At 30.9% G+C, this 23,203-nt stretch overlaps 1 protein-coding gene across 3 annotated transcripts in view; it reads left to right on the top strand.

Annotated features, from left to right (window-relative positions):
- Positions 1-1,219: 1,219 nt before the first annotated feature.
- The window catches only part of SI (sucrase-isomaltase), a 103,961-nt gene continuing 81,977 nt past the window's right edge, over positions 1,220-23,203 (top strand). For 2 of the 3 annotated variants that reach the window (XM_047729534.1, XM_047729546.1), the window contains exons 1-13: positions 1,220-1,347; positions 4,092-4,209; positions 5,454-5,596; positions 10,821-10,938; positions 11,232-11,341; positions 12,276-12,427; positions 13,828-13,999; positions 15,645-15,744; positions 16,897-17,009; positions 19,602-19,727; positions 20,873-21,004; positions 21,093-21,212; positions 22,872-22,985. In XM_047729534.1, the coding sequence (XP_047585490.1) occupies positions 4,092-4,209; positions 5,454-5,596; positions 10,821-10,938; positions 11,232-11,341; positions 12,276-12,427; positions 13,828-13,999; positions 15,645-15,744; positions 16,897-17,009; positions 19,602-19,727; positions 20,873-21,004; positions 21,093-21,212; positions 22,872-22,985 (1,518 nt within the window). In that variant the 5' untranslated portion in view covers positions 1,220-1,347. Of the gene's footprint in view, positions 1,348-3,595; positions 3,643-4,091; positions 4,210-5,453; positions 5,597-10,820; positions 10,939-11,231; positions 11,342-12,275; positions 12,428-13,827; positions 14,000-15,644; positions 15,745-16,896; positions 17,010-19,601; positions 19,728-20,872; positions 21,005-21,092; positions 21,213-22,871; positions 22,986-23,203 lie in introns of all 3 variants that reach the window. The other variant, XM_047729540.1, reaches the window with a different exon arrangement.

Genomic DNA, 23,203 nt, shown 5'->3' with positions numbered 1-23,203 from the left:
GCAATTCATGAGTACATTACTTCCCTGATCTTAAAGTTAATGAGTGGAACCAGAGTTAAGGTGGGAGGAGTATGGACCAAAGGGCGCAAAGAAAATTGTTCAAAGCAAAGGCCCTCTCACAGCACCAGGCATGGAAACCTGAAAATGAAATAGAAGGCATAAAAATTTCAAATCTTGTAAAGCTTTTTAAATCAAGAGGACAAACACTTCTACACATAAAAGAAAATCTAAAAGATTATTAATTAAAACTTGACAGATTTGCAGTTTTAGTTCAAGGAGGTGAGAAACTGGAGTGTTTGATCTTTTTTTTTTTTTTATCTCACTCTTAAAAGAGAAAAAAAAGGTGGACAAATTGCTAATTAGTTACTTTATTTTGAACCAATCAGAAAACTTAAATTGCAGGGAAAACATCTAACTTCAGTTTTAGGGTTGATCTCATAATTGCTCTATAGGTAAATATTTCTATTTCCTGTCTGAAAAGAGACTTACTCTTAAAAACATTCACAAATTTGCCCTCAGTTTCTTAGGAATATGTAGTACAGCTGGAATTTGTACCTAGGATTCTTCTATAAAATTCTTTGATCTTAAACACTACACTGACTTAAACCAGTAATGTAATTGGTACTATAATTTTTACTGTATGAAATGGTGTTTAGTATATTTTTTGATAATTAAATTTGTGTTCTAAATAAATATAAATAAAATGTTGATTTTATTTCTGGATTGCTTTTTTATATATCTCTACTTTTATATTTTATTCTAATGGATTTGCTCAGTTCTTCATCCTTAAAGTTAATAATGAGACACAGGAAATAACTTTTATTTAATCATTACTTTTTATATTATCTTCTATTTTATATCTATCTTATATATCTTCTACTAAATATTATCTTCTAATTGTTAATTCCTGCAAATGTTTTTCAGATTCTAGCTTACCAATGTTCCTACTTTTCAATGACAGTTTTAATGTCACATAATTAGGTAAAACAATTTTCAAACAATGTCTAAATAATGAAAGAAAATTTTGAAGAAAAAAAGACAGAATAAATAAATATTTTTATATTCTTGGACTAGTTCATAGGTATCAGAAATCAAAGACTATCTGAGGGCAGAATTATTAATTAACTTGGATTTCTAAACAGAAATATTTATGCAACTATTTTCAGGGCTAAGTCTTTTCCCACTGCATGTTTAACAGAAGTTTATTAAATACTGACAGGCTGGTAAAGATGCAATAAAAGTTTATGGGTAGCTCAGTATATAGCTGAGCAGTTTTCATGATCACTGCTTTGGGAGCCTTACCCAACTTTGGTACAACATAGTGAACAGAACAGGCTATGAAATAAGGTAAGTTGATTGATCATATTTCTTCATTTCTTTCATGTTTCCAAATAATTATTTATTATTTTAATTCATGTTAGCAATATTCCTGTTTATCAACACTTGCTTAAAATAGAAAAGATAACTTTCATTTGCCAATTTAAATATATATCTCTTGTACTAAAAAAGGAGAAAATATTTTTAAATTTTTTTAAGATATGAGAATCTTTTCTTTGCCCACCTCTTCATTATAATTTTTGTCAGACTTAGTTGACTCAAATCATCTTTATTTAATTTCTTCATATAGGAAAAAAGATTAAAAAATATTTTGAAATGTACAAGTATTCTAAGTATGAGTTAATGTATTTTATTTAAGAAAATATATATAGGCAGAATAGAATACAACTGTTATAAAACATTTAATCTTTTCTAGCAAATCTTTTTAAGGTCAGTAATCAAGTAACCATCTAATAAACTGTTACTTATTTTGAAAATAAATATATACAAAAAGGACATCAATATATAATTTCCTCCAAAATTTTTTGCTTGAAACTACTGTGGTAAAAAATGTGATCACTGAAATTACCACCTACAGCATATGAACAATTTTAGTACTGATTGTTTATGAGTACTCACATGAGCAATTTAATTTTAATACATTAACTTTGTTCTAATTCTTCAAGGTAAAAGAAGGTTTGCTTCATAAGAATATGCATTTACACTTTTAGACTTTTCTTAAAAATAGAAAGGCATAATCCTTATTGACTTCTTGATACCAAAGTTAAATAATACTTTGAGTGAGACAAACTTGTTTAAAGTTAAACATTGAATGCAATTGTGTTCTTTCTCACATAACATTGAGCAATTCAGTTTCATTTTCTTAATGGCTTCATATATTGCCTGTCATTTTGATTAGATCCAGTTTACATTTAGGTTCTTTAGAGATGCAATAAACAGCTTAATATGTGTAATAGGAAATCATATACTGATTGGATGCTAATCTTTAAACTTTCATTCATAAAGTATATTTTTTTAAAAAGTGAGCTTGTGCTTACTTGTTGTCAGGCTCTGCACTACTTCTGAACTATATTGCATTAAGAGTATAAAAATTCTGGGGTGCCTAGGTGGCACAGTTGTTTAAGTGTCAGACTCTCGGTTTTGGCTCAAATTGTGATCTCGGGTTGTGAAATTGTTTCCCTTGTGAGGCTCTGAGCTCAGAATAGGGTGCTTAAGTCTCTCTCTCCCTCTCCCTCTGCCCCTTCCTCCCACTCTCCCTCTCAATAAATAAATAAATCTTTAAAAAAATAATAATCCAATTAAGGATATTAACATATATATTAATAAGGACAATAGATATGTTATGTGGTGTGGTAAAATGGAAAAAAAGGATTGATTAACACTGCCTCTAAGAGTGGTAGGAAAGGACTCACCAAGAATATGGCATTTGAACTGGGCATAAATTAGGGCTAACTTAGAAGAGCAAATGTGGAAGGATTGAAGAAAGATTAAATAGCATATACTTAAGAAGACATGTTACCCAAGAAAGATGTTACAGTGGTGGAGATAGGATGAAGGTATAATTCTGAAAGTATTTTGGAGATAGAACCAACAGGGCTTTTGAGTGACTGAATGTTGTAGAAAGATACAAAAGAGGGAAAGTGTTTAGGTTGGGGCAACTGTATATATGAACTATCCCAGATAATTACAGGAGAAGGGGTTAATGTGAGAGACCAAAAAAAAAAAAAAATTTAAGATCAGCAACTTATAATCATTATATTGTACACCTGAAACTAATATTATATTGTATGTTAACTAGAATTTAAATAAAAACTCAAAAAAATGAAGTGAGCAATTTATTAAAGCATTTACCATTGAAACTCTAAATTCCTATCTGGGTATATGCCATTGAATTAAGATTTGTATAAAAATCATAGAATACACAAAAGTGAGGGAAACTTGAAGAGCACAAGAGATGAGAAATATATGGTCAAACTAAATTAAACAAGTTTAAGATAATTACTGGAAGAAATCTTTTCCTAATCTATATTTAGGTATCCTCTGTATGCTAACTCACATAATATTATGAGAAAATAAATACATATATTTGATATGAGAGTTTAGTATATCATACTTATATTGTGAGGGAGGAACTTGAAGATGATTTAATTCAAATCTTTTTTTGAAGTGACAACTCCCAAATATATACTATATACCTATATCATTTTTCATAATATTTTATATTTGTATTCTCATATATTTATATTCTTTTCCACAGTATTGTTATAAGAAAGCAGTGTTAGTGTTCGAGGAACAGAATTTAAGGTAGGAGGAACTAGAACTTTTGATTTTGAGATAATAGCTTATTTCCTCTAAGGCTGAAGTTTCTAATGAGCAAAATGCAGATAACATTATCTCTTTAAAAAAATAGTGAGAGTTAGGGGACACAGGGTAGGTGTCATATTTCTTTTACTTGAGAAAGGTTCTAACATGAGAGAGCAAGGACATCTCCTTGGAGATCTTTTCTTCCCTTTATGTTTCATCTTAGTTACCACAATAATGTGTATCATCAATTCACTCTCTTTATTAAAAATTACATGTGTTGTTTACATTTTGCCAATGTTTATTGTTTTAGATTAGAAACAACTGTCTCTAGTTCTGCCTGTGTTTACTTAGGTAAAAAAGTGGAATGTAAATACTCTTACCATAATGACAGTGGCTTACTGTAGTTATATATTTTACATTTTAAATGTATATTTCTTTTCTTTCTTTAGATGGCAAAGAAAAAATTTACTGGATTAGAAATCTCTCTGATTGTCCTTTTTGCTATAGTTACTATAATAGCTATTGCCCTAATTGCTGTTTTAGCAACTAAGACACCTGCTGTTGAAGGTAAGTGATGTTAAAAATACTTGCATGTTATAGTTGAAGTTAAATAAAATTTACTCCATAATAGTTATGGATTTTCAAAAGTAATCTACATGAAATGAAAAATGTGAAGAAAGATTTCAAGTAAGTTACATAATTATCCCAAATCTTTCTATCCATTATATTACAGTTATTTCAATGAAGAGCTGTTCTAATTAAGCAATCTATGCACTTTGACATTAATGACCTTCCCCACATTGTGTTGTCTAAACAATTGTGAAGAGCCAAAGGATCAAGGTGTTAATGGAAGGTGAAATAATCATCTGTTTTTAGTGAGGTTCTTCTAATTAATAGGAAAACCTGGGTTTTTGCTTTGGCCTTGAAATACTTGCAAAAGTATGGGGGGCAGAGTGGAAAATCTGGGGGAATTCCCTCTTTATTTTAGTCTCTCTCTCTCTCTAAGTAAGAGAGAGAATTTATAACAAAAACAGGTAGAGGGAAGGTGAAACAAAGCTTGAAGCATTTATCTTTCTTTCCCTGAATATTTCTGTCCTAATTTAGAGTAAATGCATACTACTCTGATCCACCTAACCTCTTTTTTCAATCGTTCTTTCTGGACCAAATCAGAATTAGAAACACTGTTACAAATTACCTTCTACTCTAACAATAGTTAGTTTTCAACTGTTATTAGTCATTTGTTTTACCTGCTCCTAGTAAACTGAAAGCTCACTACATTGTGACACAATCATTTTATTTTACCTATATCTGATTGCTGGAAAGTTATTATACAGAATTGGAATTTGTTTTTCTTTGCAGTCCTTGCTTTCTCTTCTGTTCACTTCAAAGTATTGTTTTTCTCCTACTTTTCCCTTGTCTGCTCTAATTCTTGTCTCCTTCTCTATATTCCTTTCCCATCCATATATTTCCATCTTTTTCTTCATCTATAAAACACATTTTTTCATAAATGTGGTAGAATGAACATTTTGCTTCCTTTTGAATCTACCTCAAGACCTTCTGTGAAAATATTTTGTTTTTCTGCAGAAACAGTCAATAGGGCTCTGCACAGTTTTTAAATATCATTTGGATATTTTCCTTTGGTGACTAGGACTTGAATTTGTGGGTCATTTATTAGTGTAAAACTTATTTTTATTTTTATTATATGTATAAATTCATTTGTTCTTTCAATGCAATGTATTTGTTATCCCCCAAATCTGAAAAAAAAATAATTTAACACCATGTTTTATTTTACCAACCTCTTTCTTTCCTAGAAATTAGTAATTCTACTTTAACTCCACCTACCACTCGTACAACCACTGTGTATCCTGGTCCAAGTGATGCTAAATGTCCAAGTGAGCTAAATGATCGTATCAACGAGAGAATAAACTGCATTCCAGAGCAATTTCCCACACAGGTCTGCCACAAAAGACTTTAATATTTTTATGAATACACACACACACACACACACACACACACACACACGTATATATATAATAATTAGATTAAGATAATTGCTCAGTATTGGAAAAATTCCATATTTTTAAATATCTAGTAATCATTTATACTGCACTTATCTTTTTTGTAGCTCCATATAAAGAGATGAGAGATAATTGAAATTGATGAGCTTGCTTTTCTGTATTTCTATTGAATAAATTGACAAGTTAATTTTTTTCGTTAAGCATTTTTCCATGCTTAACAAGCTATTGTTAATTTTAAAATCTTTATGAAATTCTGTCCTCGCAAATCTACTTCTTAAAAAAACCTAACCTTTGATGGTATAGAACATTTGAGAGAAAATATGAATGCTCCATAAAATTATTTATAATGATGACATTAAGATGTGTCTGGAAAATAAAGTGATACTCATACTTTGGAAAATTATTATTATTTTTTTTAATTATTTAGTAGTTTAGGAGAGGAAGCTTAAATCAAGAAAATTAAGGGTGACTTAATAGCTTCATGTAACCCAAAGTTGACTCTTCCTTGGTCTTCATAATCTATGTGGAAATAAAGGTCAATGAGGGTTTGTGTGTGTGAATGTGTGTCTTCACATTTTATAATATCTACATATTGTATGCAATCTATAACATACTATGATATTTATATAATATAAATATATATTAATCAGTGCATTTTAAATATTATACATTATATATGTATTATAATGTAATATGCATATTCAGTATATTATGTGTTATTATATGCATGTAATATGCATATCTAATACATATTAAATCTAAAATAGACATATCTGAATCTTACTCCCTCCATTACAAGAAAAATTAACTATAAAATTTCTATTAGCCTTATCCTACCATTGTTACCTCATAGTTAACACATAATTTTCTGGTTAATTTGCTATGAAAAGTTGAAAAACAATGAGATTTTTCTTAGGACAACTTTAGGAATAGTAAGTCCTTATAGCCTACCTACTGATAAAACAGCTAGATAAATAGTGTTTACTGTGACATGTTAAGATAATTGGCCAGATATTCTCTTTAGGAAACAATGGCAGTTTAACATAAAATTCCATTAGGAACAATATGGGCTGCTAAAAGCTTAAAGGGAAACAACATTTCAAAGCCAATTGGTTAAGGTTTTGATGCCTACTATTTTTAATGTCAGCCTGTCAGGTTGCTAAATAGTGTTTTCAATGTGAAACAAATTAAACTTATGAATTTAACAAATTTCAGCTAACATGTATTTGTCATTTAAGAAAAGAAGGTGAGCTTAATTTAAGAGTAGCTATAATTATAACCAGAGTTTATTAGTCAGCCTGGACTTCTATAATAAAATGCCAAGCTGTGTGACTTAAACAATAAGACATTTATGTTCTCAGTGCTGTGGAGGCTAGAAGTCAAGATGCCATCAAGGTTGGTTTCTAGTGAGACTTTTCCTGGCTTGTAAACAGCTGCATTCTCATATCTTCACATGATTTTTCCTCTGTGCATGCCCAGATAGAGAGATGGAGTGTGTATGTGACCATGTCCAAAGTCTCTTCTTTTTATGAGGACACCAGTCCTATCAAATTTGCACCCCAGAATATGACTTCATTTAACCTTAATTAACCTCCTTAAATACCCTGTCTCCAAATATAGTCACATTGGGGATTAGAGGGTTAGGGCTTCCTACATATGAATTGTGGGGGGGGCACAATTCAGTCAATAATACAGTCAATCCACTATATATTAATATACTTATTATTACATATATTTCTATATGCATACTCACATACATATAATAAAATAAAAAATGTAAAAAATGTGTTTTTATCTATCAAAGTTTTCATCTACTGATGGATATTTAATATGTTTTACTTTTTGTTTTTTTCAAATTAAGAAGAAAGAAAATTGAAATTCAGTCATATGTGGAATTTAAGAAACAAAACAAATGAGCAAAGAGGAAAAAAAAAGAAAGACAAACCAAGAAACAGATTCTTAGCTATAGAGAGAGAACAGACTGATGGTTTACCAGAAGGGAGGTGGGTGGAGTGATGGTTTAAATAGGTGATGGGGTTTAAGGAGGGTAATTGTGAAGAACACCAGGTGCTGTATGGAAATGTTGAATCACTATATTGTACACTTGAAACTAATATTATACTCATTGTATCTTAACTAACTGGAATTTAAACAAAAATTTAAAAAATAGATTAAGAATTAAAATAATAAGGGAAAATACCAGAAATCTTGAAAAATAGGCAGAATGACTAAACATAAATAACAAGTATCAAAATCTATATGAAATAAACCAAAATTATTTATATTTTAAAAGCAGCAATGAGAGGGGCGCCTGGGTGGCTCAGTGGGTTAAGCCGCTTCCTTCAGCTCAGGTCATGATCTCAGGGTCCTGGGATCGAGTCCCACGTCGGGCTCTCTGCTCAGCAAGAAGCCTGCTTCCCTCTCTCTCTCTCTGCCTTCCTCTCCGTCTACTTGTGATCTCTGTCTGTCAAATAAATAAATAAAATCTTAAAAATAAATAAATAAATAAATAAATAAATAAATAAATAAATAAGCAGCAATGAGGATATACATTTTTGAACTAATATTTTGGTATATATATATATATATATATATATATATATATATATATAGTGGTGTGAGTGATGTCTTCCAAAAAATTCATGTCTACTTGTAGTCTTAGAATATGACTTTATTTGGAAATAGGATCTTTGCAGATGTAATTAAATGTTAAATGAGGTTATTAGGGTGGGCCTCAAATACAATGGCTGGTGTCATAAGAGAAGGGGATGACATACAGAGAACTACAGGGAAGAAAGCTGGTGTGAAGATGGAAGTAGAAATTGGAGTAAGGTATCTTCAAATCAAGAAATCCTGGATTACCAGGAACTATCAGAAGCTAGGAACAGATAAGGAAGCTGTCTTCCTTAGAGCCTTAGAGGGAGTATGGTTCTGCTACACTTTGAAGTAGGATTTCTTGACTCCAGAATGGTGAGAGAATAAATTTCTGTTGATTCAGACAACCCTGTTTATGGCTGTTATGCAGACCTAGGAATCCAATACAATATGTTTGGAAGAATTCCATGTAACTCCATTTTACTGTGCATTTTTTACTTAAGCAAAATATGATTATAATTTACTTCTTTTTTCTTAACACCTTTATACCTTACAAAATCAGTATATCTACATCTAATTCTACCTTTTTGTTTTATACTAACATTTTCAAAATTCTTTTAGAAAGACTACTCTAGGGTGCCTCGGTGGCTCAGTCGGTTAAGTGTTTGCCTTTGGCTCAGGTCATGATCCCAGGGTCCTGGGATCAAGTCTCACATCAGGGTCCCTACTTCTCCCTCTGCCTGCCACTCCCCCTGTTTGTGCTCTCTCTCTGTCTGTTAAATACATAAATAAAATCTTTAAAAAATAAAAAAGATAAATAAAAAGACTAAAAATTTTTACATAACTATCTCTTTGTAATTCTGGGAGTATTTCTATAACTAGAGGGTTAATTGCCTGATAGAAGTCACACATATTTTATATTCTGATAGATAATGACCCTCCAAAATGTCAGATCCAATTGTACTTCTATTTGCAATGTACATGTAAGTATGTGTATACATGTGTGTGCCTGTGTTTGTATATCTAAAGCCACTTTAATTTGACGTTAAAGTAGGAGAGAAGTTAACATGTCAGCTACTAAAAATGTAGGCTTTAAACTTCTTTTCAAGGCAAATAACCAAGAAAAAAAATCCCACAGATGTTCGAATTATGAAAGTGTGTCATACTACTAAATTCAAATATTAAGTAGATTTTTAATTATACCAATGATAAAAGACAGCATTATGTGGCTCCACTTTTTATATAAGCATATATAATTTTTTCCACTTCACACAATCTTTCCATACAGATCATAAAAACTACTCAAGAGTTCAGTGTTTTGCGTTATTCATTAGATGTAATGTCTACAACTAGTTGTGACACTGGGCACATGAATTAGTTTAACTAGTTTACTTAAATACTCAACTAATAAGTGTCTGGAAATAACTGCCTTAAGCATTTTATGTAGGCTTGAATTCAGGGCATGTCTTCATCTCTATAGCCTCACTTTCAGCTTGATACATAATTGATACACAAAAAATATTCCAATTCTTCTGGGTTGACTACATGATACCAGATTATAATTACTCATAGGGCAGGAACTTTTATTTATTATTTTTTAAAGATTTTATTTATTTATCTACTTGGTGGAGGGAGAGAGGAGAGGAGAGGAGGGGAGAGGAAAAAAGAGGAGAGGAGAGGGAGGAGCAGAATCTGCACGCTGAGGGCGGAGCCTGATCCACAACCCAGAGATCATGACCTGAACTGGAATCAAGAGTCCTGTGTTTAATCAGCTGAACCATCCAGGCGCCCAGGACAGAAACTTAAATATATATATATATATATATATATATATATATATATATATAGGCTTCGTAGTATATCTTGAACTCTGGGATTGTGATACCTTCAGCTTTGTTTTTGTTTCTCAAGATTACTTTGGCTTCTCTTGGTCCTTTGTGGTTCCATACAAATTGTATTATTATTTGTTCTAGGTCTGTGAAAAATATTAGTACTTTGACATGGTTGATATTGAACCTGTAGATTGCTTTGAGTAATATACTCCCCAAAATTAAAAAAGTTGGGACACCTGGGTAGCTCAGTCTGTTAAGCTTGGAACCACGTCATGATCCCAGGGTCCTGGGATGGAGTCCCACTCAGGATCCCTGCTCAGCGGGAGCCTGCCTCTCCCACTCCCTCTCCTTCTGCCTGCTGCTCCCCCTGCTTGTGCTCTTTATCTCTGTGTCAAAAACAAAATAAATAAATAAATAAAATCTTTAAAAAAAGTAAATTTAAACAAAGAAAAACCATAGGTTTATAGTAGTGTGTATTAGCATGTTAATTTGATAAATCACAACTCAGAGCATCAATCGCTGGTAGAGTGTAATTAATTCAATTGATATTTCTGCCAAGGGAAAGGGACAAGAAAATAGGTGATATTTCAACATATTATATTCTTAAAGAGAGAAACTTGTTTTTCAAACGTTTAATTCAAACATTTACTGGAATGAATGAATGTTTAAAAAATAACGACTGACACATGATGATAGTACTAATCCTAGGATTCCTTCATAAATGTTTCACCAGGCAGTTTGTGCCATGCGAGGTTGCTGCTGGAAGCCGTGGAATGACTCTATTATTCCTTGGTGCTTCTTCGCAGATAACCATGGCTATAATGCTGACAAAGTGACAACAACAAGTACTGGTGAGAAATGTTCTATCATGGTGACCCAATATAATATATTTTAAGTGGAAAACAAAAAATACATTTTAAAATTTTCTTTGGAAAAATCTCTTAATAGAATCAAATGGGAAGTTTGTACACAAGAATGTTTAAATTGCTTATATCCAGGATTCATTTTTTGCATAATTATATCTTCCATATAATAAAAGAAGTCATTATTTGTGATAAGGGTAATATGATTATAAAATTAATTAATAATTATTAATCTTTATAAATAAAATCATCACTCATGCCAACTTTTTTCTTCCTTTAAGGACTTGAAGCCACATTAAACAGGATATCTTCACCTACACTATTTGGAAATGATGTTTCTAGTGTTCTCTTCACAGCTCAAAATCAGACATGCAATCGTTTCAGGTTTAAGGTTTGATTTTTTATTTATAAAGAGGAGTTAATCATGAAAGGCAGCAATGAGCACTCCCTTCATATTACTCAGGCATTTTCCCTCTTAAGAAATATTTATTCCAAAGCAAAGGACTAATTGGACTAGTTATTCCATTTCCCTGAGACTGTTTACTGAAATGTAAAATAGGAAGAGTTCATCCACCAGTTATTTTTGAAGAATATCATAGTATAGTCTATGTAAAATATTAGATATAGTGTATTTAGAAGAATAAACCCTCAATAAACTTAATTAATTTTTATTATTTCAACAACAGACTATGATGAAGAATTAGTTCAAAATTTGAGAAACACATTAACTGTGCTGTATAAATGGGACTTTTACTTACTAGTTCTTTTTACTTGTATCACTTTTATTCATGATTTTAAAGAAACCAATTCCTGCTGTTTTTTAAGCAAGTAGTTTATTTGTATGATCTTTTGGATTAGGAAGTGGAAAACAACACCATATCCTTTGTATAATACTTCTTTAAAGCAATTTCACAGGTGTTAATAGGTTTTTTTTTTAGCAAAATATAAAATCTTCATGGAATTTCTAAGGGGATGAACACTGAAAAGCAATAAGAGTAATTAAATTCACAAAATTATTAGTATTAAAGAATAAATATTTAGTAATAGTATCATTAATTTCCCTGTATTTCTTAATCTATCAATAAAAATCTTTATATATTATATATATTACTTTTATAACCAATTCTATACTCTTTGACAATTGATACAATTCTGCATATAACCATTCAACAATGTTAAAATTATGACTAAATTAATAGCTCCTCTATTAAATTATTAAATTTAGTAATTTTTATTCAGAACTTGCATTTGATCCTTATTTCAGAAATGGAAAGTGAAAAAATGATTTTGAATCAAATAATGCTAATTTCTTTAAATCTTTGCAGATTACTGATCCAAGTAATAGAAGATATGAAGTTCCTCATCAGTTTGTAGGAGAATTTACTGGAACTGCAGCTTCTGATACATTATATGAGGTGCAGGTTACAGAAAATCCATTTAGCATCAAAGTTATTAGAAAAAGCAATAGGAGAATTTTGTAAGTATCTTATTTTACATTTCTATAAGGTTAAATAACTGGTCAGTTTTATTCTATCATCATAGAATTAGGAAAATCTTATTTTTAAGGCATTTTCAGGAAAAATAATTTTCCTCCCCAAAGAGAGTGAGTATATATACTTTCAGAAATTATAATGGAAAAAGGGTTTTATTTCCTGTGGATGAAAACTATGAGAAGGTGAATGAAAATGTACAAATTAGGGCCAACCAAAGGTGAAGGTAAAGAGCATCACTGATAGAATTTTCGCATTGCCTACATTTTTACATAGCTAGAACTCCTATTGTGTCCTTTCCCCATTGCTTATTATATTCTGTTGCCAGTTTATAGGATCAAATAGTTACTATTCAGAAAGGGGCTAATTCCCATAGCAATATTTTTTTTAAAGATTTTATTTATTTATTTGACAGAGAGAGATCACAAGTAGACGGAGAGGCAGGCAGAGAGAGAGGCTGAGCAGAGAGCCCGATGCGGGACTCGATCCCAGGACCCTGAGATCATGACCTGAGCCGAAGGCAGCGGCTTAACCCACTGAGCCACCCAGGCGCCCCATTCCCATAGCAATATTAAAGGACTTTAAAGGACTTTAAAGGACTATACATGTATGTGTGTGTGTATATGCACACACACATATGTATGAAACATGTGTATATATATATTAAATTAAATATTGTATGAATGCCTACATTATGAAGGTGTTTTGGGGGATATTTGTGGCAAGGGATTTAGTAATTCTTGAGACAAATGCTCTATGTCTCTAAGATGGTTAATTAAGCAGTTTTGTCAATATCAAATTTTAACAATTACTTTCCTTAAATATAGTTTAAGAATTTGCAATTAACATTATGTTAAATGATGAAAGTATTAAATACCACTTAACATTTCTTATAGTATATGTTTGATATTCATCAAATATACAGTCTTTTTCATTTTAGAAAAATCATTTTGAATTTAATCTTAATATATATGTTGGAGGTGTGAAATCCAGTATGGTACTGTATTTTGAAACTGTGTCTCTGGAGCAAGGCAGAATTGGGTTTGAAATCTGGCTCCACACTTAACAGTTTGTCACCTTAGAAAACATGAATGGATTTTTCCTAATTGTGTTATTTGTAAAATGGAATTGATAATGGTAGTTATGCTTTAAGTTTGTGATGGAGATTCAAAGAAGGAATGTGTACAAAGATTCATATTGGTGATGATGCAACAAATTGTGTCAATGGAATTAACAAATTCTGTTTATGATGTAATTTGTATATTCCCAAGAAATGATTACAGCTCAAGATTGACATATTCAAAATGAAATATTCTGGATGATTACATAGATCCTTCTTTCATAGGACATTTGTGTTTCTAGATAATTTATTTATTTTATTGTACAGGTTTGACACCAGCATTGGTCCCCTGGTATACTCTGATCAGTATTTACAGATCTCAACCAAACTTCCCAGTGAATATATCTATGGTATTGGGGAACATATTCATAAGAGATTTCGTCATGATTTAAACTGGAAAACATGGCCAATTTTTACCCGTGATCAACTTCCTGGTGATGTAAGGAACAATCTTTTTTTTTAATAAATAATATTTTTAATAAATAAACTATATTGGATCAGATGATAATTTTCATCTACTTGAAACCATAATTTATTTGATGTCAATGATACTTAATCCAGCAGCTTGTTTACTTAAGGGCTGAGGATTTACAGTAAAGTCCTAAATTAATTCAAAAAGTAACCAACGGATTTTATGAATGCTTCAATAGGTGTATCTAATTTATGAATATTTCCTTTTGATTCTGATTCTTATATTTCATCATTTCCTTTTCAGTCATTCTTATGCTTAAGCTTATCCATGGCAGGGCACCTGGGTGATTCAGTTGGTTGAGCGTTTGAGCATCTGACTCCTGATCTCAGCTCAGGTTTTGATCTCACAGTTGTGAGTTTAAGCGCCATGTTGGGCTCTATGCTGGACATGGAGCTTACTTAAAAACAAAAACAAAAACAAAAACAAAAACAAACAAACTAAAAACTATCCACAGCTAGTCATTGCACTAGAATCATTCTAAATACTAACTGTTCTATATCACTTTGTATGATATGGTGTCTTCCTATCCATTGGACATTATATTGTACATCTATGCCTGTTTATTCCTCTTCCATAATGTATGATCTTATCCCATAGGCTTAAATACTTGCACAGGGGAACAGTTCCCTTTTTAAATACTGAAACATGAGGTTCTTTATCATTTGTACAATAAGTCACTAAGAGCTAATTTGAAGTTTAATTTCCCAAGAACTTCTCCCAAACTCTTACATGCAGAATTAGTCTTTACTTTCTAACCCTTTATTTATATTTTGGTATGACAATCATGTCAGGTTAGTATTTGTGTATATATTTGTTTATACTTCTAAAATATGAGATTCTTCTGGACAAAGACCCTGTCATTAAGACATTTATATTTATTGATTTATGATTGCTTTGAGTCAAATCTTAGTGACTTTATAAAAATGTCAGTGCTAATCATTTCATTCCCAAAAATGAATAAAAGGATTGTTGCTTTAAAGAGCTTCATTTGATAGAGAACTACTACTAATGAATTACTAATAATGATTCTACCAATCTTTTTTTATAGCATCACTATCTGTAATGAATACTTAGTAAACACTAGGTTAAGAACTTCATAACTATTTTCCATATATTCTTTCCTTTGAACTTCCATATCCAGCCAGGAACTGTTTTCTTTTACCTTTCAAGTGTATTTTCAATTGGTCTCAACTATTTCATGTACTCATTAGCTCTTCACAAACATATTGCAGAAGTTCTATGAGGATGGACATCACCTTGGAATTTCCTGAAGTGCCTTGGGCATACATGGGGCATAATGAATAAATGTGCCATTTTCTTATCATTACCTTATTAAAACATTCTCAATCATAATAAAACATAAAGATAAGTAATCTATTCATAGTCTGATGAATATATTATGTCATATATTTTATGTATTAACACATTAATCAAAATAAGTTAATTTTTTGCTATAGGGTTTCATATGTTAAGTATAGTGGAGAAAATTAGTATAGAGATATGAGAAGTAAATTACAGAAACAAATTATAATAGATAAAGGCCATTTTAAATATATAGTTTTTAAATTTTAAATATACCTTAAAAGTTAATCTTTAAATTTTTGCCTTACAGAATAATAATAATTTATATGGCCATCAAACATTCTTCATGTGCATTGAAGATAATTCTGGAAAGTCATTTGGTGTTTTCTTAATGAACAGCAATGCAATGGGTAAGAGTAATTTATCTGATAATATATTTAAATGAAGTTTATCTTGAAATGTTAGAACTGCCCTCTTATTTCAGTCACAGATATTGTATGTCAGAGTAAACTCTATTGTTCATGATTTGCTATGTGAAATTATTACAAGCAGGTTTCATAGTCATTTCAAAATTCCATGACAATGGAATTTTGCATATCAGTACTTCTATTTTGGGGAGAGTGTACTGTGTTGTGACATTCAGGTACTTTCTTTTCCCTTCAGAGCAAAACTGAAGGGAAAAACACAACCATGAAAAGGCCTATTCCTATCTCCACAGCCTCACTTGTTAAGATAAGTTAATATACCACTACAATACAAAAGAGAAACGTCCATATATGGAGAGAAAGAAGGAAGATTAATTTTTTAGTTTATCATAATTCAAGTAATGTAGAATATATTTTTTTAATATTTTATTTATTCATTTGACAGACGGAGATCACAAATAGGCAGAGAGGCAGGCAGAGAGAGAGAGGAGGAAGCAGTCTCCCTGCTGAGCAGAGAGCCCAATGCGGGGCTGGATCCCAGGATGCTGGGATCTTGACCTGAGCCAAAGGCAGAGGCTTAACCCTCTGAGCTACCCAGGTGCCCAATGTAAAATATTTTTTAAACGTTGTGCATGCAATACTAATGTTTAACAGATAAATCAGTGATAATTAAAAGCTACAAAATTAAACCATGTCCCAGAAAGAACAATATATTATATGATTATCAAGGCAATTATTGTCTACATTGGGAAAAAAAATAAACACTTTTATAGTTTTTTCTTAGATATTAACATGTGATAATATGATCTTTCAGAGAATCTTCAATTACAACAACTAATTGAAATGCAATTTTAGAAAAAAATTATTTTTGTTGTAAAAGGACTGATCTCTTGCTATGCAGGGGATTCAGGGAAAGATTATGACAACATCTGTAAGAAGAAACATCTGGGATATCCTATCATAAACCTCGTATTTGGTGGCATTCTTTTTCTCCTATATTCTTCCTATTTTCAGTATCTTATTTTACCTTATTTAGAAATCTGTGTAAAAATATATGGTTAATATGAAGCACTGCAATTATTTTATCACTGTGTATATTTTTATTACTTATATATGCTCTTTTAATTTTATTTGTAGAAATTTTCATCCAGCCTACTCCAATAATAACTTACAGAGTTATTGGTGGAATTCTGGACTTTTACATCTTTCTAGGAGATACACCAGAGCAAGTAGTTCAACAGTATCAAGAGGTATATTCTACATCTATTTTATAAAATTATTTTCTACTATACATTTCTTTCATCTCATGTCTAATTTTATGTAAGATATCTGGGCCCTCTTAGCTAAATGTATTTTTAAATCTTACCATTTTTCAGGCATGGGTAGGTGGATTTTGTTTTTTCCAATACCATGAAGCTTATGCATATATTAAATGTCTATATTCCTGATATCAAATGGTTTCTTGCTTCTAGACAGCTGAGTTCAGGAGCTGGATTTCTTTGAAATGTTGCATAGTAAATCTTTACTTATTCATGACCTACTTTTATGGGATAAAGCAAAGGGAAGTATCTTATCTTCAAGGCTGAGGATAGGCAATGGATGTATAGGTTGTACACCCCTTTGATAAAAATCCTAAAGGCAAGTGAGTTATAAGTAAGCCTAGTGAAATTTGCTGTTAATGCACAGTAGGTAAACTCCAAGAAAATTGGATCTGATGCTTAGGCATAGAAGGGCAGATTCTGATATATAGTTTGAAGTCTTATATCTTCTGTCTAAGCAAATTTTGCTTTCCTATTAAGTAATGTGTTCATGAACCTAAGTCCAAGATGGGTCTTAGAGAGGTAACCAATCCAGTGCTTACCTTGAGACTGCTTCTAAAATATAATTCTGTATTTTTTTCTATATAATTCTTTTATACAATTGTTCTCTTGTGACTATTGGTTTATATAATTCCTGGTGTTAGTATGGAAAAGTAAGCATAAGATTTAAGGATTATTCCATTTTTTAAAAATCTTGTTTTATTGATATAGCTTTGACATACAATTCCCATTTGTTAAAATGATTTTACAGGAGAGGTAATTACTATAAAAAAACTTTCTTTAATTAGGGTCCAAAAATGTGAAATGAGAGTAGGTAGGGTTTTACACAAGTAAATAATTTACAGTGTCTAATAATTCCCAAATTGCTATTAATAAATATGAGTTTCAGAAAACCACACAAAATTTATAGTCTGTAATACTAAATCATAATTACAATGTTAGGCTGAGCTTTATGTAGACTTTGGGTATGGTTACTACAACATCTAAACAGTGGATAGCACATTTTTGAAAGAATTTGACATCGGCTTTGTGAGTTATTAGCTGGAATTGTTCTCTACTACATACTAAGTGAAGTCTGTGGTCAGCAGTAGTTGAGTTTGAGCTATGCATGATGTATGAATGCAGCATACATAAAGTATAGTGTCATGCTTGCTTACATCATTTTATGAGTAGCCTTGCAGAGGCTTAAATTTGAGCAATAACATACAATTATGGTGTAGATAGAATACAGTGCAATTAATTACTGTGGCATCTAAGTGAGGTTTAAGTTATGTAGAGAGTAAGAAACTTTAATTCTTGTTTGAAGAAAAACAAATTTTTTTCTGTATAAGCTAACCCACAAGCTGTCTTAATATTTTAAAATTTAAAATTTACTTCATTTGACTGACCAAATAGTTTTAAAAACAATGCTTATATATAAAGTATAAGATAAATAATATATGAATTAATATGATATATAATAATATTTTGTACACTTTTATTAAAAACAAATTATGTCATATACATGTATAATACACGAAGACATTTTAATTACACGTCCAAATCTTTAGTGAAATTCTGTGAAACATGAAGTGTTTATGAAATGAGTTTAAAAATGCTAATTTTTTTAGTTTTGATACTAATTTATTTTTAAAATAAATTTAATGTTTAATGAGTAGATTATAACCCAATATAAGTAATTTTTTTAAAATGTTACATTGTGGTTTTTTAGACATATGTGATAGAGAAATCATGAAATATACATATATGCACCTAATTAAAAAAACATGCCAATAAAGCTTATATTACAAGCTTTATATAACCTAATACTCAGTGAAAATAATTACTATTAGTTACACCCATATTTCCATATGTAAAATCGTATCCTTTGTTAGGATGACACACTGGTATGCTGTTGCTGGTGTGCACTGAGCACCAGATTCTTTGCATCACAGAGAGTGAGAGGAGAAGAGACTCTATTTGGCCCATGGGGGAGAAGCCCTGCATGTGAATGACATAAGTGTACTTGATAAAATAAGTGGCTTGGAGACTTATGGAACATATTTTATTAATATTTAAAAATATTAATATTTTGAAAAGGAGAAAAATAAGCATGAAAATATAAGGGGATATAAGTTATCTAGTTTTAAACATTTTTTCTAACATGAGGACCATTTATTCACTCATTCATTCATTCTGTTGCTACAGGAAGTGAGAGTGTGCTGGGACAATTTTCTTTTTCTCTTTGATGCTATTTTTATATTCTCTTTTTTAACTTTCCATGCTGGGAAAAATATACCTTTGCAAATGCTGCTTTCTTAAGAGCTAACTTTCTAATTTTTCAACACAAAATAAACAAAGGTGAGTGACAAAACATAAAGTTCTAACAGAATATGCAGGACACAGAATTCAGGTAACACTAAATTTTTGTTCAAAATATGTAATTTAACTTAAGTAAATACTAGTGATAACAGGATAAGAATCATATTAATAACAATTTTAATGCTCTTTATTAAAATTAATCAAATATCCATTTACTTCAAGCTCATTGGACGACCAGCAATGCCAGCATATTGGAGTCTTGGATTCCAACTGAGTCGCTGGAATTATAAGTCACTTGATGTACTGAAAGAAGTGGTACAAAGAAACCGGGATGCTGGCATACCATTTGTAAGTGGGATGAAGGGTTTGTGGGAATATACACCAAGTTAAATATTATCACACAATAATAAATATATGGATTACTAAGCTGCATTTTAATGATAAAGCATTTTCCAAATCCATACATAAGACCAGGTCTTATTGAAATTCTAAGAACTGATTATGAGTTATACTAGAATAGATACAAGTTAACTGTGAACATCACATTCAGTTTTTTAATATAGACTGTTTTTTACAGACGATAGACTTTTAAAGGTAAAAATTACTTAGGGGCATCTTGGTGGCTCAGTTGGTTAAGTGTCAGACTCCTGTTTTCAGATCAGGTCCTGATCTCACAACTGTGGGATTGAGCCCCATGTCAGCCTCTGTGCTCCATACGGGGTCGGCTTCAGAGTCTCTCCCTTCCTCAAATAAACAAACAAAAATCTTTAAAAAAATTTAAAGTATTTTACGTAATATGTTTGTTTTCTTTTCTTTTCTTTTTTTTTTTTTAAAGATTTTATTTATTTGAGAGAGAGAGAGAGAATGAGAGGGAGGAGGGTCAGAGGGAGAAGCAGATTCTCTGCTTAGTAAGGAGTCTTACAACTTGGGGCTCCATCCTGAGACTCCAGGACCATGACCTGAGTAGAAGGCAGAATGCTTAATTGAATGAGCCATCTAGGTGCCCCTTTGTTTTGTTTTCTATACAATGATTCCCATATGTAAAACATAGTAATTATCCAGTGACCATCACTGAAACAAGTGTGAATAATTATTTAATGCTTTTGTACTTTAGAACTAGAAAAATTACTTTTTTTTAAAGATTTTATTTATTTATCTGACAGAGATTACAAGTAGTCAGAGAGGCAGGCAGAGAGAGAGGAGGAAGCAGGCTCCCTGCTGAGCAGAGAGCCTGATGTGGGTCTTGATCCCAGGACCCTGAGATCATGACCTGAGCCGAAGGCAGAGGCTTTAACCCACTGAGGCACCCAGGCACCCCTAGAAAAATTACTTTTATAAATAATTACAACACCGTTTTTAATGAAATAGAAGGGATCTAAGTACATTTACTTTTTAATCAATAAATTTATAATACTAATTCATTGGACTTAAAAGTTGAAGTTATTAGAGTTCTTTCAATACTACTTATTAAAATATACTCTACTTAATTTCAGGATACACAGGTCACTGATATTGACTATATGGAAGCCAAGAAAGACTTTACTTATGATAAAGTTACATTTCAGGGGCTCCCTGAATTTGTTCAAGATTTACATAACCATGGACAGAAATATGTCATCATCTTGGTAATAACATTATATATTTAATATGTTTTTAGTATTCACACTTCTGTAATTTAATAGATTTTCTATAGTTTCTTCTTTCTATTATTAGGACCCTGCAATTTCAATAGATAAGCTTACCAATGGAGCAGCATATGAGACCTATGATAGGGGAAATGCAAAAAATGTGTGGGTAAATGAATCAGATGGGACTACAGCAGTTATTGGAGAGGTAAATTATGATATTCATTAAAGTTGTATTGTTACGATTTTCTGTTGTGCAATGTTTTTATAAGTGTGTGTGTGTGTGTGTGGGTGTGTGCGTAGTTGGTTTCAAATCTGGACTTGGTATTTTAATCATGTAAAGAAATTTTAGACAGGAAATATTTCAATGATCTCTAAAACAGATCTTGTAAGAAGGCAGGTAATTTTCTGTGCTATATATAATTAAAACAAAACTAACAAAATATAATTTGGATTAAAAAATTCTAATAATTTGAGGTAAATTAGTTGCTTATATAAATTGAGTACTTTTATGTTGGGTATTAAATTTTATGATTTATGTTTAATCCTCACAATAAAATAATTAGGTAGCTATGATTAGAATTATTACTTGATAGGTGAAAAAGTGAATTTGAAAAAGGCCTAGTAACTTTCCTGATGTCACAAAGCTAATAAAAACAGAGTTAGGAAACAGATTATATCCCAAATGCATAATTTTAACCAGAATAAACATACTTTTGGAGACAACCTTATAAAATATATCAAAAACTGTAAGGTCTAGATATATTGACTTGGTAATTCCACTTCTGTAATTTAATCAAAGGAAATAAAATAAGAGATAATGTCAATTTATAAAAAAACATGTGTATTATAGCATTATTTACAATAATGAAGAATATCCTAATCACATTCTATTACATTCATCAAAGTAAAAATTTCTGATGAAAGTCTTATTCAAATAATTATGAGCTCCATCAGGAGATAAAAGCTGAATTTCTTCCTCATAATGCCTACTAATATCTTACAGAATATACTTTATTAAGATCTGTTCTTGATATGGGTGGATCAGTTAGTCAATATGCATAATTTGTATATAAAACAGTATGATTTATTTCAGTTCATCTGAAATTGAATTTCTCTTGCCTATCATTATTTTAAGTAATAAGTAGACAATTTGAAGAAGCATAAATCATAAAGAGACAACATAGTATGTATAGTGTTTAATAGCATGGACTCAGATATGTTATTGCTGTGTTTGAATTCCTTCTGTGTCATATATTAGTGGTATGATCTTAAATGTATTTAATTTCTCTGTTTATCACTCCTTTCATCTGTAAGGTGGGTTTAATTATAGTAAATAACTCATCTGTAAAGTGATGATTAAAACATAATACCTCTCTTCTAAGTTTTAGTAAAGATTAAATGAGCTAATAATTATAAAAATGATTGGAACAAATGCCATATTCTCATTTATTAAAAAAATAAATATACAAAGACATTTTTACTTGAATTTCTTGGAAACAAATGTCTTTGGAAATTAAATAGTATGCTTTCTTTTATCAAACAATGAATATATTACATAATTTTTATTTGTTTTTAACCTAAACTATTAGAATGCTGAGAAAAAAACTTAGTTGCAGTCAAAAGAACAGCCTCTTTCCATGCTGTTATATTTTTGCCTTTTTAAATGTTTTATGGTCTCTCTCTACTGTCACTTAAATGCATTTTAAAGCAGGCCTAAGATTATTATAAATATAGATGGTACGTGGATCACAGGTACCTAAAGAAGTTCAGTATTGTAACTTTAATATTTTTTACTATTTTGCACTCATTAACTTTGTATTATTACTTACTTATTTTTCTTTTTTCATATGATCTATTCTTTTAGGTATGGCCAGGATTAACGGTATTCCCTGATTTTACTAATCCGAGCTGCATAGATTGGTGGGCAGATGAGTGCAACATTTTCTATCAAGAAGTGAAATATGATGGACTTTGGATTGTAAGTAGCTATTTTAAGCAATTTTGGAAACTTAACAGAAATATTTTTCTATAAAATAATTGTTAATTTGACAAGGTATAGTTTGTTATGTATTTTTTTTAAGATTTTATTTATTTATTTGACAGAGAGAGATCACAAGTAGGTAGACAGGCAGGCAGAGAGAGAGAGGAGAAAGCAGGCTCCCTAACAAGCAGAGAGGCCGATGCGGGACTCGATCC

This window comes from Lutra lutra, chromosome 1 (genome assembly GCF_902655055.1).
Source record: "Lutra lutra chromosome 1, mLutLut1.2, whole genome shotgun sequence".
Classification (NCBI taxonomy): Eukaryota; Metazoa; Chordata; class Mammalia; order Carnivora; family Mustelidae; genus Lutra; species Lutra lutra.
This window is presented reverse-complemented; position numbering and strand designations above follow the sequence as displayed.